At 47.3% G+C, this 17,275-nt stretch overlaps 1 protein-coding gene across 1 annotated transcript; it reads left to right on the top strand.

Moving 5' to 3' along the window:
* Window positions 1-3,438: 3,438 nt before the first annotated feature.
* Window positions 3,439-13,273, top strand: LOC8038150. The gene is made up of 3 exons (XM_042294724.1): window positions 3,439-3,447; window positions 6,698-7,012; window positions 12,951-13,273. Exons 1-3 carry the CDS (start codon window positions 3,439-3,441, stop codon window positions 13,254-13,256), a joined length of 630 nt encoding a protein of 209 aa, XP_042150658.1. The 3' UTR covers window positions 13,257-13,273.
* Window positions 13,274-17,275: the final 4,002 nt, after the last annotated feature.

The raw sequence follows: 17,275 nt of genomic DNA, 5'->3' as shown, positions 1-17,275 counted from the left end.
ATCCAGGGTTCGTTTTCATCATTTCGGAACAAAAAAAAACGTGATTTTCACCTGTCAGTGCCCCTTTTACCCCTCTCCCCGACCGAATCTGGAGAGGAGACAAGAAGAGGAGGGACTCGACACGTCGTCGCACAGAACGTCTATCGTTGCGAGCAGATGACGCTTCACCTTCGCGGTCGAAGTTCTTTTAGGGCCCTTTCTTCGATCCCAAATTATTTGAAACGGTGTGGAGATCGAAGATAACGCGTAGTGGACTTTTGTGAGTGACGAGACGGGACACGTCGCGCCGGTTCTGCGGGCAAGGCTGCCCCGGCGGAGTCACAACAGAAACTACGGTACACAGACACCAAACCCAGCGTGTTTCGACCGTTTGACAATTTGCTTTTCGAAGCCGGAGAGATCGCCGAACACAAAAAAAAAGAGCATTTCCTCAGGTTCCCCACTCGCCGATCATCCTCAGTGTTACTTGTGCGGGGCGCCGCGGCGCCGCCATCTTTTTTGAGGGAGGGGGAAAAGCAGGTGGCGATATGAATCCGGACTCCTATTTTCGATACACTGAAAAAAAAAAAGCCGTAGTGCGTTCGCTTTTGCGTTAAAAAATATGTTTTACGAATGCCGTTATTAGATATTATAGAAACGTTGCTTACAAAGCTTCTAAATTTCCAAATCGGTTACGTCAGAAATAACATGAAGCGAGGAGGTGAGAAGGGAGAGAGAAAACGCCAAAGATAAAAAAGCGCACGCAAAAAGATTTCTTTTTGCATTGTGTTTCTTTTTTTTCCCTGTCTATGACTACGCAATTTGTATCGTTTTAAACAACAAAAAATATACGATTTTTTGTGTCGGTGTGCCTTTAACGCGTGCTTTCTGGGAAGGGCTTCGCTCCCTTCCCCTTCCCCCTTCTCTAAAGAAAGAAATAGAAAGAAAGAGAGAGGGAGGGGGAGGAAGTCGCTCATCGGGAGACGACCTGATTGCCTGTCTTTCGGCATTCCACGTTTCGTCGGAGTTTCTTTCGAGCCCCTGGAGTCTCTCTTTCTCGCAGTCCCAACTCTCGGTCCGAACGCCCATCGCCCGACCCCCTTTAATTTCTACAGGAGGGAAGGGAAACTTTTTTTGCTCCCGGTCGTGCTTTCTCTCTTTCTCTTCGCCGTGCCGCCATCAACAGTTTCTCTCCCCCTTGGCTCGTAAGAGAAAATGATCGAAGGCCCGTGGAGTCGAAAGAGAAAGCGAGAAGAGAGGAGGGAGGCTGAAAGGGAGAGGGGCTTTTGGGTCCCCCTTGTTCCCCTTCTCCCACGTCTGCCCTCTCTCTCTCTTTCTGTTCCCGCACCCCACCCCCATAAAGAGGGGCGGGGGGCGGGGCGAGCCCCCTTAAAGTAAAAAAAAAGAGAGGAAGCTTCACGCCCCCCGCTCCCCGAGTTTGCATCCCCCCTTTCGCTAAAACAATCCCCCTCCGTAAAAAAAGAGAGAGAGAGAGAGAAAGCTACGGGTCCCCCGAGTTCCCCCTCCCCCTAAAGCGATCTTCCTCCCCCTCCTTTCCTCATTGGCGGACGGGGAGGGGGCATGTCGGAAGGAAGGGATCCTCGTTCGGTACACTCCATCTCTCCAGCCCGGGCGTCCCGGACGGAGCAGAAGGGACGCAGCAGAGCTCTGGCCGTCCGGGCGGTGTGCGCCCTCCGCCCGCTCGGCCACATTCCCCTTTCTCTAACATCAGGCGGGTGGCAGCAAGGAGAAGGAAAAAGGAGAGAGAGCTTGTCTTTTCTTTCCTTCTAGGGGAGGCATCCCCTTTCTCTCTCTTTATCAGGGTCGAGAGGGAGAAGGAGGGGGAGAGGTACCCCTTTTCTCTCTTTCTCACTTCTTTGCTCTCCTTCTTTCTCACTCTCTCTCTTATCGTAATCGTAACCCCCCCCCCCCCCCCCCCCCCCCCCAAACGCCGACTGTGGTCTTCTTTAGCTTCTGCCTCGGGGGACCAAAAAGGGGTAGGGAGAGAGAACCTCTCTTCTAGTGTAACCTTTTCCATTCTTTCTCTTCAGATAGAAAAAAAAATGAAAGACGTTTGCAATCCCCTGTGACGCCGAATTAGAGCGCAACCCTTGAGGAGGAGAAAGGGAAGGTACGGAAAGGGGAGGGTATGCCCCTGCTCCCCCTCCGTACCCTCCCCTCCTCCTCTCCTGCTCCCCTCCTGTTTAGCGGGAAGTTTTCGCTAAATTTTTCGTTTAATTTAGCGGGAAATTGTTTCCGCTAAATATATCGGGGAATTTTTCCGCTAAATTTAACGAAAAAGATTACCCACTAAATTTAGCAGGGAATCTTTCGCTAAATTTAGCGGAGAATATTGATGAAAATAATCCCTGGAGAAGGGGAACAAGAGGGACAAGGGACAAACATAAATCTCCAAACACAGCTAGGTGACTGGTGAGCGACCGAAAAAAATCGCCTGGTCCGGGTATCGAACCCGCGACCTCTCCATTACAAGTGGAGCGCTCTACCAACTGAGCTAACCAGGGGTTAGACGTCAGTAGAGCAAACGGGTTTTATCAGCTGCCACCAGTCTAACACCAACAAGGGTGAAGCTTGCAATTTAATGTTATAATTATAATGCATTAAATGCAAAGGGGCAAGCGAGCTGGACAATAATGATGAAAATAATCCCTGGAGAAGGGGAACAAGAGGGACAAGGGACAAACATAAATCTCCAAACACAGCTAGGTGACTGGTGAGCGACCGAAAAAATCCGCCTGGTCCGGGTATATTTTCCGCTAAATATGGCAGATATTTTTTCCGCTAAACTTAGTGGAAAATTTTTTCCGATAAATTTAGCGGAAAAAATTTTTCTCAATTTAGCGGGGAAATGTTTCTGCTAGATTTAGCGGGGAACTTTTCTTGCTAAATTTAGCGGGGTATTTTTTCTCTAATTTAGCAGGGAAATTTTAAGCTAAATTTAGCAGGGAAAATTTTTCGCTGAATTTAGTTGGGAAATGTTTCCACTAAATTTAGCGGGAAATTTTTTCTGCTAAATTCAGGAAGACACTCGGGAAGACAAGCACAGCGCGTGTGCTTGTCTTCCTGAGTGTCTGGTTTGAGATTGGTATTCCCTGCGGTGGGTCACCGTCAAGTATGGTTCACCAACTCGCCCAAGCATCCATCCCAGCTCTCAACTTTGGCCCTGGGAAAACCCCGTGTTGGTCTCTCTCTTTCTCTCTTTTTTACTTTCAAGGGGAAACGAAGTATAGAAGAATTTTTCGTTATACTTTTTTTTTTTTTTTTGCTAGTTGGCGACGTTTTTAGAAGACTTCTTTTTTTCCAAGAAGGATCCAGGTACCTGGAGCCCGCGCTGGCACTTCCGAACATGCACTGAAGCTCGTGCCCAATGCGATATCGGGCCTGTGAGAAAACGATCTGCTAAACAAACGCTCCAATGTGTATTTAAGGCGCCTTAGGATGTTTCATGTTTGTAGGAATTTGATGGCACGCCCTGACTCCTGGCACTGCAATGCCAACATGCGCTCTGGGTACCGAAAAGATAAATACCAATAATAATAAAATTCTCCCTCACCTCACCAGGACAATTCCCTTCTTCGGTAGTGACTACGTAGATTAGGGCCGTCGGAACGAAGCATTTGGTTTATTACGCTGAACTTTTTTGGTGGTCGTGACTGTCAGGTTGGTCCTTTTTGACCAATGTTTACATCTGCGAACACTACCAGAGACGATCAGATTACAGACGCCTCTACTCGGGCCAGAGTAGAGTGACATCACAGCCACTTTCATTGCGCCACAGCTACCGCCATGCATCGTGAGAAGTATAAGGAGTATTCACTGGGTGCCGTATTTGTGGGTGATGTCTAGAGCGCATGCTCTGAACGAGCTCACATCAATAGGCTGCCAAGACCGGCAATCTTGAGGGTGTGGAAGGCACGTTGCAAAAGAACCGTGGAAGCTCGCCATCAGCACGTGCTGAGCAGTCGTGCACTTAACTATGGCCGCCAGTGAATACTTCCTATAGTCTTTCCGCACGAGCAGAGCACGAAGCGGCACGACCTGTCTCGTGAACTGGTGTCTGCCTCCTATAGACCTTTCCAAAATGAAGCGTGTGGCCGGTGCCATTTTGACTGTTCGTGCGTATGGCGCGTGCTTTGCTCGCGTTTTGAAGCGACGAACACGCACGTGCTGGGATGTGAAGATCGCACGCTGGACTGTGATTTTGTAAACATTTGAAAGGTCTATAAACTGCAATTATGGCGGCGTCAAGCATGCGTGGTACGCTTATTGACAGCGGTTTATTGAGTCGCCATTGCTGACAAGCTTACCGAGATGTCGGGCCTCTATGCAGGCGTTTACAAGGCTACACAGAAGCAAAACGTTGGACGAACTTCGCCCGTCCACCCGCAGAGCGAACGCGGCCCCGTGCGAAATTCGTCGCCTTTTTCGCTCCATGGAGTCCAGCCCAGAGCCGTATATTGGGAGAGTTGGGCCATTCATTGGTTTGAAAAGGCGAGCATCTCGTGGCCAACCACAGGGCGCGAAACAGCCCCTGGGGGTGGTCGTGAGCTCTGAAAATACGACTCGACTAATTTAAGCCGTTTTAGCGCCGCTAGAGTAAAAAGGTGCAACTCTTGGTGACTGAAAACTTGGTGGATGTGAGGTTTTCGTCACATCCGTATTCAACGGTAGGATAAACAAACTGGCGTTCCAAACCAAAACAAACTGCATAGTTGCGATCATTACTGATGCGAGATTGAACGCTTCTATTCACGCTTTAAATGTCGTTTTCAATATTGTGACGTCGAGGTCTGCTGATTGGCCGAAGCTGTGTCGCACTTTTAGTTTACGCTCTGACCACAGGGGTAATATTCGGCGCTGGTGGTGGCCTTTGCTCCGCCCATTGGCCAAACTTTCTCAGTATACGGCTCTGGTCCAGCCTTTGATGTCCCGCCCCCTTTATTCGTTTGCACAATGAATGGTGACAGGCCCTCACAAGCCGATCAGGGCATTGAATCGGAGCACGTGAAAATTCACTTGCTGTTTCACGCCGCAGAGCTTTCACGTGCGTCAGTCCGTTTTTTTTTTTTTGTTTTTTTTTCACGGCAGCGTAAAGGTACGTTTAGCTTAGGTCCTTTAAGTGAATGTTCCTGAAGTAAACGGCGTCCTTGATCACACGATAAATAAACGGAGCACTCTAGGTTGATGTCGATTGCATTCCTGCTAAACCGTGAGAGGAGCACGTGATAAAAAACTATTCCTCGAAATCGGTTTGACGCGCGGTCTTCGATTATTGTGTGCGAAATAAAACATTTAAAACCTAAATATTACTTGTGTTTGCTTTTGCGCCACTTTAATATTATTTTTTCATCTAGATCTAAGGGTGCACGAGTCTTGCTTTCAAATGTTCGACCCGTGGCCACACTGGCCCTAAATCATCTGAATTTACTAGTTTCCATCGCGAGGTGGGCGACTTTTTTCTCTTTAGCAGCTCCATTTTTTCGCACAGTTCTTACCGAAATAGCTGAATAGTGCCCGGCAAAAACGAACCACGTCAGAGTTTCGCGGTTACGCCAGTCACGCCATTGAAAGGGATGGACGACGACGAGGATGAAAGGTCCTGGGCGGGAGAGTCGGGTTACTCGTCTGCAACCTCGAAAAAGAGCTCGCAGTAGTCCATCGCGTTCGGGTTCGTAGCAGATGATTGTTTTCCACGTGCCGCCGCTGCTGTCAGCTAGCTGAGGTATGCGTTCCTCGTGAATGAATTATTCCATCACTTTTGTGTTCACACTCATTTCATATTTTGCTTTTTATATATATTCAATTTCTTATAATGCATTAAACGATATATATATATATATTTATATATCTGTGATATTTATATTTAAGTTCGTGGGTCCGAGGCTCATCCCTGTAGCTGTAAAGGGAGCTCGATGAGCTCCGTTTCACACATGTCCTTCCTTAGCGAAAGGGACCTTTATGCGACGCGAAATAATTTTTTGGTTTTAAATGTGATATTTCACACACAATAATGAAAAGCTGCGAGTCAAGCCGATTTCGAAGAATGATTCTTTATCACGTCTCCTCTCCCGGTTTAGAGGGAATGCAATTGATATCAACTTAAAGTGTTCCGTTCATTTATCGTGTGATCAAGAACGCCGTTTACTACAGGTACCTTCAGCTAAGGGACTTAAAGAGATACTGAATCGAAATTTGGATTTCGCAAAGTAAGGCTGCAGAAGTGTTGAAAGAGACGCTATGAAGTCCAAAACATCACTCGTACATCGATGTCTCAAACGGATGGCCGTACTTTTGGAAAAGAAGGGCGCGATCAAGCGAGTTCTTTGACGTAACTGTCTTCCGGGAGAATTTGAGAATGAGGAGAAGCGGCCTCGCTTCTCTCCTCCTCGCTTCGGTTCACCAGCTTGACGGGACGTAGCGAGGAGGAGAGAGAATGGGAATCGTGACGTGCCTTGTCGCGTCGGCCTCGCCGGCCGGGCTAAATCGCCGCACTTCTTTTCCAAAAAAATACGGTGATCCGTTAGATATATCGCCGTACGAGTGATTTTTTTTTTTTTTTTTTTTTTGGTTTTGCAATTTCCCGCCTATTTGCACGGCCTTGTTTAATGAGCTCGAAATTTCGGTTCAGTATCCCTTTAAGCTGAAGGTACCTTTACGTTGCCGTGTGATTTGGGTATTAGTTTTCTCCCTTCCCAAGGTTATCCAGAAACGGAGATCAGCGCTCCTCAGTTCACGGCGGGCCCTTTGCCTTCCTTGTGTTCCAGCTCATGCGAGTGTCCCGAACGGAACGTGCAGCGAAGAGCACGTCAATAACGTACGGAAACTGCTCCTGGCGGGCTTTGCCGCCCTCGATGTCCAAGAACAACTGCCCCTGCTTGAAGTCAAGGATCCCGCCTTCAGCCTGTCCTCCGGAAACCTCTTCGGCCTGAGGTCCCTCAACATCAGTGGAGACGTCAAGTTCGTGTGTGGCGCCAACACCAGCATCGCCGATTTTGTTGCTGTTGTCCCACGGGTGAGAATGCTTTTTGAATGACTATCTTCCTGTGAAATTTTAAGATTTTTCTGGTTCGTGAGTTGAAAGGGGCGGTGCAACGATATTCAAATGAAATGTATTTTTCACTTTACACGAGCTTACTGGCACTATTATAGGTTGAAGGATACTCGCACGCAACGCCGCTGGCCAAGAAATTCCTTTGTTGCGGTGTAAATTCAAGAGAAAAAGAGGGCGTTTTTATTCAATCTCTCCTTCGCAAAACTTGAATACGTAGTTGGGCGGTCGCAGTACTGCCCAGTGACGATATTTGAATGCTGATCATAGATTGGACCCGAGCATCGCGTAAGCACTCGATTTGGGAACATGACAATCGATAGCTCGAGAAGCATTCGGGTAGTCCCCTACAAAATGATTTTTGACTTTGTATTGAAAACGTGTTGACCTCCTGTTGACTCTGATTACTTTCTTTTGACTTTGACTTTTTGTTGACATGGTCAACAAAAAGTTTGTCGATTTTGTGTTGAAACTTTTCTGATGATTTTCTTCGGCCTGAGTCAAAAGAAAAGCTGTCGACTTTCTGATAACTTTACGTTGACTTTTTTCTGCTGATTTCCTGCTGACAGTGTCATCAGAAAGACTGCACACGTTTTGTTTACTTCGCGTTGAAAATGTTCAATTGACTCTCTGTAGCCAGTGTCAATAAAAAAGCTATAGACTTTCTGTCAAAATCTAGTCAAGATGAACATAGTGCATCTTGACTAGATGTCAAAACTCACCAAGTTTTTTCAATAGTCTCAGAGGTGAGAACGGTAGGTGGGGACGGCAGGGAAAGCTTCAGTTGTCCCGCCTCCAGCGCGAGCCTTCTACCCTCGACGACGCACCGGCGTCTAGCGCACCTCGAGTGCGCGTGCGCAGTCAGAGCACGACGCAAGGTAGGGGGTGCGTCAACAATGTCTGGAACGTATTGCGTGTCCTGTGCCTTGTCAACCCCAGCGCGTGGCTATGATCAGCATTAGCGGCATATAATTGGCTCCAGATCATGTGGCCGCTTGTTGTATTGTGTGCTTGTTTATACAGCCTAGAACTTGGTCTGCCTCAACGGGTTACGAGTCTCCCAGCTTTAGATGAGAAATTTAGCCAGTGAAATACTAGCTGCAACCAATAGCCTGGGGTCTTTAACGTGCATCACGCGGTAGTGATACACGACCGCACGCCGGTACGATGCTCATTTAAATCGAAACGCGCAGGTGTGGGGATCGCTTGTTCTGGCTACGAGTTGAGGGAGTGGACGCTTCTCATTTTTCTTATTTTTTTTTTCTGCGACGTTTATTAAGTTTGGTGAAAAACGAACAGGTGTTTCAGAAGTCATTAGCGTCAGCGATTTGTTTTGCGTGGTATTTGTAAAATGCACTAAAATCGTTGCATTACCCCTTTAGGTAAAGCCTCCAGATTTTTTGACATCTTCCGAACGTGTACCGGCCGGTGGATCAGCGCCTTATTGCGGCGTTAAACAGCTGGTCAGCGAAACTATGCGAGTGTAGCAGAGGGTACATGCCTATTCTTGCTGACTTGCTGTTACACGCCGCAATACGCGTTTTCTGTTTCCTGTCGTTCTCAGTCGTTTTCTGTATCTAGTATGCGGAACGAAAAAATAATAAAACGTTTCAACTTGGAATATGCGAGAAAATGAAGGTGAGGCAAAACAAGGATGTTTGACAATCACGCATTTTTTCGTAAACACCTTGCAGCGGCGTGGAGAGACCAAAAACGATGTTTTACCGCTTACCAGAAGTGACGACATTCAAGATGGCTGCACCCTTGTAGAAAGGTGTATGAGCCGCTAATCAATCGCCCGGTCGGCGTTTGCGCGATATTCTTAAAAAAATCTGGAAGCTTTACATTTATATTTGCAATATTTAGAAATGATTATAAGTTCCAAGGCAGGAGCCAGCCGCCGCCTCACTTCGATTTACCATGTTGCCCCGAATCTCCGTGTCTTGTCGCACGGGTCACCGATCACGTGGTGCCAAAACACAACGCTCTCGTTGAGAATCCTTTTCTCGCTGTAGCTCGGAAACTAGAGGTGTCCCCTCCCCCCCCCCCCCCCCCCTCCCCCCCTTAAAGGGGTGCAGAAATTAAATGTGTTGAGCTTATTTCTTTGTTTTGATGTGATCTCTGTTGTGCCGGCAGCCCAGGAACCCTAGCCTAGACTAGTGTTTCTGGGCTGGAGGCAGAGAAGTCAGGAAGACTAATTTTAAAACAAATGAACAGATTTCAGACTTGCGTCTAGTGGCGGTCTGTGAAGCTCCGTTGGAATGCTGTTAAGCCTAATGTTCCTAAGAAACAGCGCTAGTTCGCAGCAGTATGGCTCGCTCGTGGAATTACTTAGTCTTGAATGTGACTTCGCAAAGAACGCTAACGCACTTACTATACTCTGTCCACCCATCAGCTGAGACTGCAGCCAAAGATACAAGCGCGAGCTAGCCCGCGCTCCTGGCTTTGGGGCATGCACTTCTAGCTCGATCCGCTCGTTCTGCGGAAGAACGCTTCAACGCAGCAACCTCGAGCTCTCGCCCTCGACTGTTACTACTGGGCGAGATTGTCACGCGTTGTCGCCACCAAGCAGCAAGGCTCGAAACAACAGTACCCTCCGCCTTGCATGAACTATTGACGTCACGAGCGCGATACGCATTGCCATAGCCTCCTCTATACTCACAAAGCCTCTCAGTTCAACGACCGAGCCGTAGAGAGCCCGGTCGCAGATATGGAGCGCGAGGGATCTGGTAGCACAGAGCAGCACAGAGCATGAAAGAGCCATTTCTCGGGGTACCTAAAGCCCCTTCATGTTTTAATAGCAATGCAAGGTGCGTCGATGCACGAGGCACGTGCAATGTGCAGCCCTTGGGAAGATCATGGCGGTACAGGGCAGCACTGAGCTAGACTTTAGACGCCATGTTCTTCCCAGAAGTGGCGCGCGACACGTGTCTCAAGCATTTCCACAACAATGAGTAGCGCCACTTTTGCCAGAATAGAGTGGCTTTATGGTAATCTAAAGCCCCTCTATCATGAGAAAAGTGGCGCCATTTATTGCTATGGAAATGGCGGCGTTTGAAAACTAGTGAAGTTTTATTTACGAAGGGTATGAGCTGAGCTAGTTGGTTGCACATGCTTAGTGTACCTAAGTATGGCAGACGGCAATCTGCAGCGTCCTATGCTGCGCTGCGTTGCCCATACGAGGGAACGTGAAATTGGTGTGCTCGGCACCTAAGAAGGTGTATGAAATGTGCCGGAAGGTCAATGGAGCACAAGCTAACAAGACAAAACATGTAACAATAAGCACATGACAAGGTACGTCCCATGCGAAAAAGAACTGATTTACAACATACCGCTGTCCTGTGGACGTCGCTACATTGACAAACGGGACGTTGCTTCAACGACCGAGACTCTGAGCATGCAGGCAACCTAAAAAAAACCTAAGAACAGGTTCGCACGAGAAATAATAGAGGCCTTAGCCATAGAAAAAAAAAGAAGAAAACTGGGCAAGTTCACCTTTAATCACCCTACAGCAAATTGAAAAGTAGGTCCTACGAAGTGCCAAGGTCCATGTTCAATATAAAAAAGGGGGGCCAGCAAAATGAACGAAACAAAAAAAAAGACTTCACAGTAGCAGTAGCAACACCAATAGAAGAAAAAGCGGAGTTGTGTTTGCCTGGAGCTGTGCTGGTTCATTTGACATGCTTGTTTCTAGCTGAACGAAGATGGAAAAACGGAGGGGGAAACAAAGAGACACACAATGCTGGCCTATCAATCATTTACTGAAAAACTTCTTTATTATGGACACGCATAAATTAAAACGTTGCTTTCCTAGGGTAACTTCTTCGGTGCGATCCCATATATGGTGGATAACTTTCAAATTCTCCGACTTTGTTGCTCACATAGGGCGCTTCCTTTCGAAAATAGCGTCATGGAGGCGGCGCTTACAGTCTTTCCTTTTCGCCTCAATGGCTGAATACTCCAGGATCTCCCTTGCAAGTTTTATTTTTTTATTTTTTGACTGTCAACTATGGTAACACGTGAGAGCACATTTGCATGTATGACTGCCTGCAGCTGAGCTGGTTGGTATGACATGCTTCTGAAAGTTTCCAGCTGGACGTAGAGAGAAAACCGAAGGAGCGGAAAAAAAGAGACACACACTGCTGGTGTGTGTCTTTTTTTCACTCTACGTTCAGTTGGAAACATCAGAGACACATTGGCATACTCGATAATGCGCCGGAAGGTGACCAGCTGACGTTAGTGCACCCACAAGAGCTGCATGCAACCTGGTGCCGTCAATAATACAACGCCCAGTTTGCCCTGTGTACAGCATGTGCCATATGACAACGAAATATTGTAAACGATTTTTTTCTCGCATGGAGCGTAAGGTGTTCTGTGCGCGGTCAGCAGGTGGTTTTCTTATTTTGGTCAGTCCTACGATTCACCTTACGGCACACGGCATATGCCTTGTTGTGGGCTGAGCAGACAACTTGTATGCCTTGTCGGCCAGCAATCTTTTTTAGCCGATGCATTATTTCGTGGATGTATGGCATCACCAGAGATTTTGGGGGCTTCATTTTTGTCGGCCGTACATTTTTCTCGGGTTTTGCCATATTTTCTTGCAAGGTTTTTTTTTATTTTTTTTTCCTTCCGGTATTAGGAGTGTGCTTGTGTACCCAGAGTCTTGGAGTCTACAGATCTGTTTTTGAAAGTTGCTGGCCTCAGATCCTCAGGCCGCAGGGGAAAACAGTGGCTCATAATGACTTAAAGAAATGGGTGCGCCTTGCATCGCTTCTCGTGAAGTGTAGGGCGAAGAACTGTCCCGGTGACCGTGCAGTTACTGTAGATATCAGCGTGTTCGCCACGTCGTTCTGAACGCAACCTGAGAGTCCACGTGAACCAGATATTATGCGGGTTGCAACTTTGATCGGAGCGCTACAAAAACAGTAACTAACACCGCGGCAAGTTTTGAACGTAGTGGATAAAAATCAGACCAAACCACTTTGAAGCCATGACCTTGCTTGCTAGCCCGAGCGTTGTGCGTTGATCAGAATTTTAAGAAATCATTATAAAATAAATTAAAATAAATCACATTTATTTGATTTACATCATATTTTTTTCATCTAAATAAATTAACTCGATTTAAATCACTATGGTCAGAAAATAGTGACTATCACTACATTATAATTAAACACGGTAGATTCGATTCTGAATTCGTCCGATTACTGACAACAATGCGAAATAATTACTGCACATTTAAAGTAACTTTAATTATACTTTTTTCCGATATCACCCCCCCCCCCCCCCCCCCCCATATTGTAACAAAAAAAGTTTGTTTTTGTTTTAGCTCGCTAAACATTGTTTTCTGTTATTCGCGTTCTGATTTTTTATGCAATAAAACATTACGTTTTGAGATTTTTTGGGGTTTTTTTCACGTTCCGAATTTCTTTAAATGGGATATTACGTAACTGATAAACGAAGTGGAAGGAAGAAAAAAAAAGCACAATGACCCGATATGGTCAGAATTTAGCATTGCTTTTTGCTCGTGTTGCACCTGATATAAATTTGTATTGATGATTATTTGATTTCATCACAAGACAAACGCATATAGAATAAGCATCAAAAGATAAACGAAGGGTAAATAAAATATATTTTTGTAGTGTTTTTGTTTTTTTGCTGGAAAGGTTTGATTTAGATTTTCATAGTAAAAGTAGTTCGAATTATACCACGATTTAAACCACGACTTCATCGTGATGTCTATTGTAAACCCTGGCGTTGAGATGACACATGTCACTGCACGACCTGTTTTCGACCGCCATATTTGTCGAGACTGGCGACCCCTATAGGACTCTCGGGCCACGAATAGCTTTGCGTCATCCGGAATTTGCTTCCAACTTGGCCTTCTTTTACCTGCACTGCGCAGGTCAAGGGCTACTACAACTGGCGTTCCCACGGCAAGATCCCGCTCTCCGGAGACCTGGTCGTCGAAGGACGGAACGGCACCTTCACCGGGCGGCTCCGCCACGTCAGGGGCGACTTGCGCAGCGTGTCTCTAGCCTTCAGCCACTTCAGCAGTGTCTCGGTCGAGCTGCACGGCGTGTCCAGCTTCTCGGTGCCGGGCTACAAGATCATGACGCTGGGCAACAGGGCCTTTAACAAGGCAGTCAGGAAGACCACCAGAGACATCGTGTCCAAAGCTTTTAAGCAGGCATTGCAGGCCAGCCAATAAATTGTGTAGACAATGCGCGACTGTGTGCACTCCACATCCTTGTGCCTGTGCATGGCTCACACTGATGTCAGTATGAAAAAGTAAAATACAAGAAAGCAAACCCAGAACTCGACCCGATGACAACACACTATATCAGATGGTCGACGCTTTTCTCACAATGTCATAACTAAAAAGGTCAACAAGGCATGTGTCAAGATGATTAAAATAGTCTATGTATGCGAACTACCGGAGACAAACAGTGCACGGGATTAACTGAAAATGTGCGGTTGTTGCGGAAGTTTCCAACAGGAAGGAGAGAAAACTGCCTGACATCAAGGACGCAAAGCTTTCGTTCCGTCAATTCGACAGCCTTTTTGGTAGCTCATTGCCACCTGTGACCTTTAAGCCCCAAACATAAGAAGCTTCGAAACTGTCGGCGACGTCCGAGAAGTCACCAGTGGACAGCCTCTTGTGAGGGTGGTCTTTTCCAGACACCATCCAAGATGACTGGTTCCACGTTCGATCTTCAACGGCAGAGCATTCAAAGCGCCGTCACCAATATCGCGAACCAAGTGTCGACTGACCACGTAACGCCTGGACAACACAGCATGCCGAACGACTGAACACGATGCTCATGACACCGCGTCAGCATTCTGGACGTCCGAGTCAGTAGATAATTTATCCGAGAACGTGGTCGAAATTATGAAAGAAAGCAACATCAACATTGAAGAGTGGAACAAGGCACAATAAGGTAAGCGCTCACACAAAACATTGTTCGACCCTGCTTCGAGTTCGGGAACAGTTCGCAAACAGCCGAACGTCTGTGAGGGACTCACAGTAATCCTTGCAGCTACGAAGCCTGAACCAAAGCTGGCCACTTTAAGCAGCTTGAGGCTCTCCAACACCCTAGAGAAGTTTTGCCCAGAGTGTATCCTTCAGATCCGCCCCAATGAGCGCCTCAAAGTCGTCGCCGTTGATGTGCGCAACGGACAAACGACAATGGCGCTGCTGAGATGTCCTGAACTTTGTGGTGTCTCTGTCAAGGCCTACGAAAATCTCGAGAGTCCCACATCGATTGGTGTCACAAAAAATGTCGATGCCAAAATGTCAGATCCAGGAATTCTGGAAAGCCTGTGATAGGATAGCCAGAGCCGCATAGCCAGAGTATGTCGTCCTGGGGCAACAGGTGTCGTAAAGCTAACATTCAGCAGTTTACCTTTGCCTCACCTTTGGCAAGTTTTATGCTGCTCAGACAAGTACAACACCGGGTGACGGAATTCAAGCCCCGTTAAATTCAGTGTTGCAACTGTGGTAGTTTCGGACATTTTGCAGTGTCATGAAGCCGCGCTTCAGCGTGCTCTCGTTGAGCTGAGCCGCATCCTGTAGCTAACACCACGAGCAACACCAAGTTAAAATTCAGTAATGAAGTGCGTCAACTGTGGAAACGCACATGAGGCTGCATCTCCAGCCTGGAGAAGAGCAGAATTTCGTCGCGTACGCGAAAAGAAACGCCGTTGACTACCGCTCTGCCAGAATTACTGTAAAGCAGACTTGCGGAGCCATACAAGGGCCCATTCACAATGGGGTCGCCAACAGCACCCCCAAGGAAAGTGGAGAAGCCCCAGTGCAGTACACGCAACCCCTAGCCCTTAAGGATAAGGGATTAAGGTATGGCGTAGCACTCAAAACTCTTCCTCAAAAAATTATCAAAAGACTAGCTAATAACAACTCTGCAACAGCACCAAGTAAGCCAGAACCCGGTGTCCACATTCCCACGGGCACTGAAAAGGCGACGTGCAACACAGCATCCACCAAAGAAACTGAACACTCAACGGGTGTCAACAATATTGAGCTAACATCAACGGCTGATTCTTAAAAAAGATTACCCCAGAAAGCTCCAGAGAAACCTACGGGAAGCTGGATAAAATTAATCAGAATGACAGCAGTAATGACATACGCTTATCTCGATGGCATTGATCCCTCGTGGGCACACATCCTATGGGGCTTCATTCAGGCAGCGCTCCCACAGCTGAATAAATCAAAATGCTACAACGCAACATTTACCCAAGGAGACGCACCCAAATGTTGAATGTCCTAAAGTGCTTTAATGAAATACTAACGGTATACGGCCACGACTCTCATTTACCTACATTTACAAAACAACCGATACGACGTCCTTGCCCTTCAAGAAATTTGTATAAATACACAAAACTCTGACTTTTGTCATATGTCGTTTATCAGGTCATACCGCCAGTTACTAAAACACAAAGAACGATGTGCGGAAAGCCACGATACTTGTCCGAAGAAAACTGGATCAACATCAAATAGATTTGAGAGACATTTGTCACGATGCTAGTCAGTTCACCACTGTAACCATACATAAAGGGGATTGCGACACCACTATAGTTTCTGCGTACGTCCGTCCGGGAACCTGCTGGGACCCTACCGTTATTACGAAGATTATACCGCGCTGCTCAGCAGTTGTACTATTTCTAAAAGACTTTAACGCCCACAATCACACCTGGGTAGATGAGCACAGAACCACGCGTGGATCTGCTCTTGAGGCCACAATGAAGACGCCGGGCCTTATTCCACTGTATGATGAAACAGCTACATTTGTCAGACCGGGGATCTTAAACGGTGTCCTAGACCTTTGCTTTGCTACACCTAACCTCAGCGCACGATGACAACCTCAACATGGCAAGTGGGGTAGTGATCACATCCCAATCATTATTTCCTCCCCAAGCTCTACGAGCGCTACACATAGAACCTGCAGAGTCGTCAATTGTGACCGATATCGCAGGCACCTCGAAGACGTTCTTTCAGTACTAAACGTCGATCTCACAACGGTTACTACACAAGCCCTATACACCGCCACGAGCCTGGTCCAGGTCCCGCTTTCCCGCCGGAATCCTTACCTCCTCTACCTCAAGCTGAGGGCTCGCCCACGGCAAGCCCAAAATCGTTCGCTACGTACAAGAAGAATGGAAGATATTCAGCGCTATAGGAGAATCGATGAGGCGTTCCGCCGCCATACTAAGTGACTTAGCAAAAATATTGGCGTAGAAAAGTTGAATCCTTTAGTGCTCCCGGTGGCGCAAGACAGGCGTGGGGAATGGCACGTACTCTCGCATCAGAGTTCGACCTTCGGCTTCAGATCGCGGCGTTTACTATAACGCAAGCTCTAACGTCATGCCTGTTGGCATGATGTGAGAGCAATAGGCATGCCTATTGGCATGCCTATTGGCAAAATTAAACAATTAATACTCACTACCACTGCGACAGTTAGGTTCTGTTGCAAACATTTAATCAGAAACTTAAAGGGGCACTCAAGTGGTTTTTGAGTTCGTGTTTTGATGATGACAACTGAATTTAGACGCCCTAAGTATCCCTAAAAACCAAAAAGTAGAGTCATACGGGGATTATTTTTGTAATAAAAATGTAATTGAAGGCCGCGAAACTTCGGATCCATCCTAAAACAAAACCACTCTCATTGGCAATCGCACGCATATCAAAACGATCTCGGGCCAATGGCGTTGGACGACGTTCCGTCGCGCAGTGATCCCAAGGTAGCCGCACCGGCCGAACTTTTTTGTCATTCGAGGTTTGATCATGGCGGAGTTCTCTGCGCTCGAGGACCTGGCGCCGTTAGAGGTTGACATTCTTCGGCGGACAGCCGACCTGGGCATGATTTCCTATGACGCCACTCAGACGTGCGACGTGGGCGATAGCAGCGTTTCGGAGTCGTGTTCGGCTTCCGAGGACGACGAAACGCAGACCTTTCCGGGCGTTTTTCGATTTGCGGTTGGGGCAAGTCGTAACCAAATCAACGTTAGGCATAGCAGCGAACCTGTACAAGTACGTGATGTCAAACGATGTCGCCACGTTGTCAAGCGCACTTTAAACCATCATCGCCATTCCTTATGCAACTTAATCTGTGCAATACCGTTTCATCAACGTTGGACGCAGCGCCATGGTGGCGCCGCGGGCCTTCACGATATGCTCGACTTGTTTTTCTGTGGCGTCGCAGCTCTTCTGAG

The sequence above is a fragment of the Ixodes scapularis genome, unplaced genomic scaffold (assembly GCF_016920785.2).
Source record: "Ixodes scapularis isolate PalLabHiFi unplaced genomic scaffold, ASM1692078v2 PGA_scaffold6__148_contigs__length_123643588, whole genome shotgun sequence".
Taxonomy (NCBI): domain Eukaryota; kingdom Metazoa; phylum Arthropoda; class Arachnida; order Ixodida; family Ixodidae; genus Ixodes; species Ixodes scapularis.
Note: the sequence above shows the minus strand (reverse complement) of the source record. Positions and strands in the feature narration are given on the sequence as shown.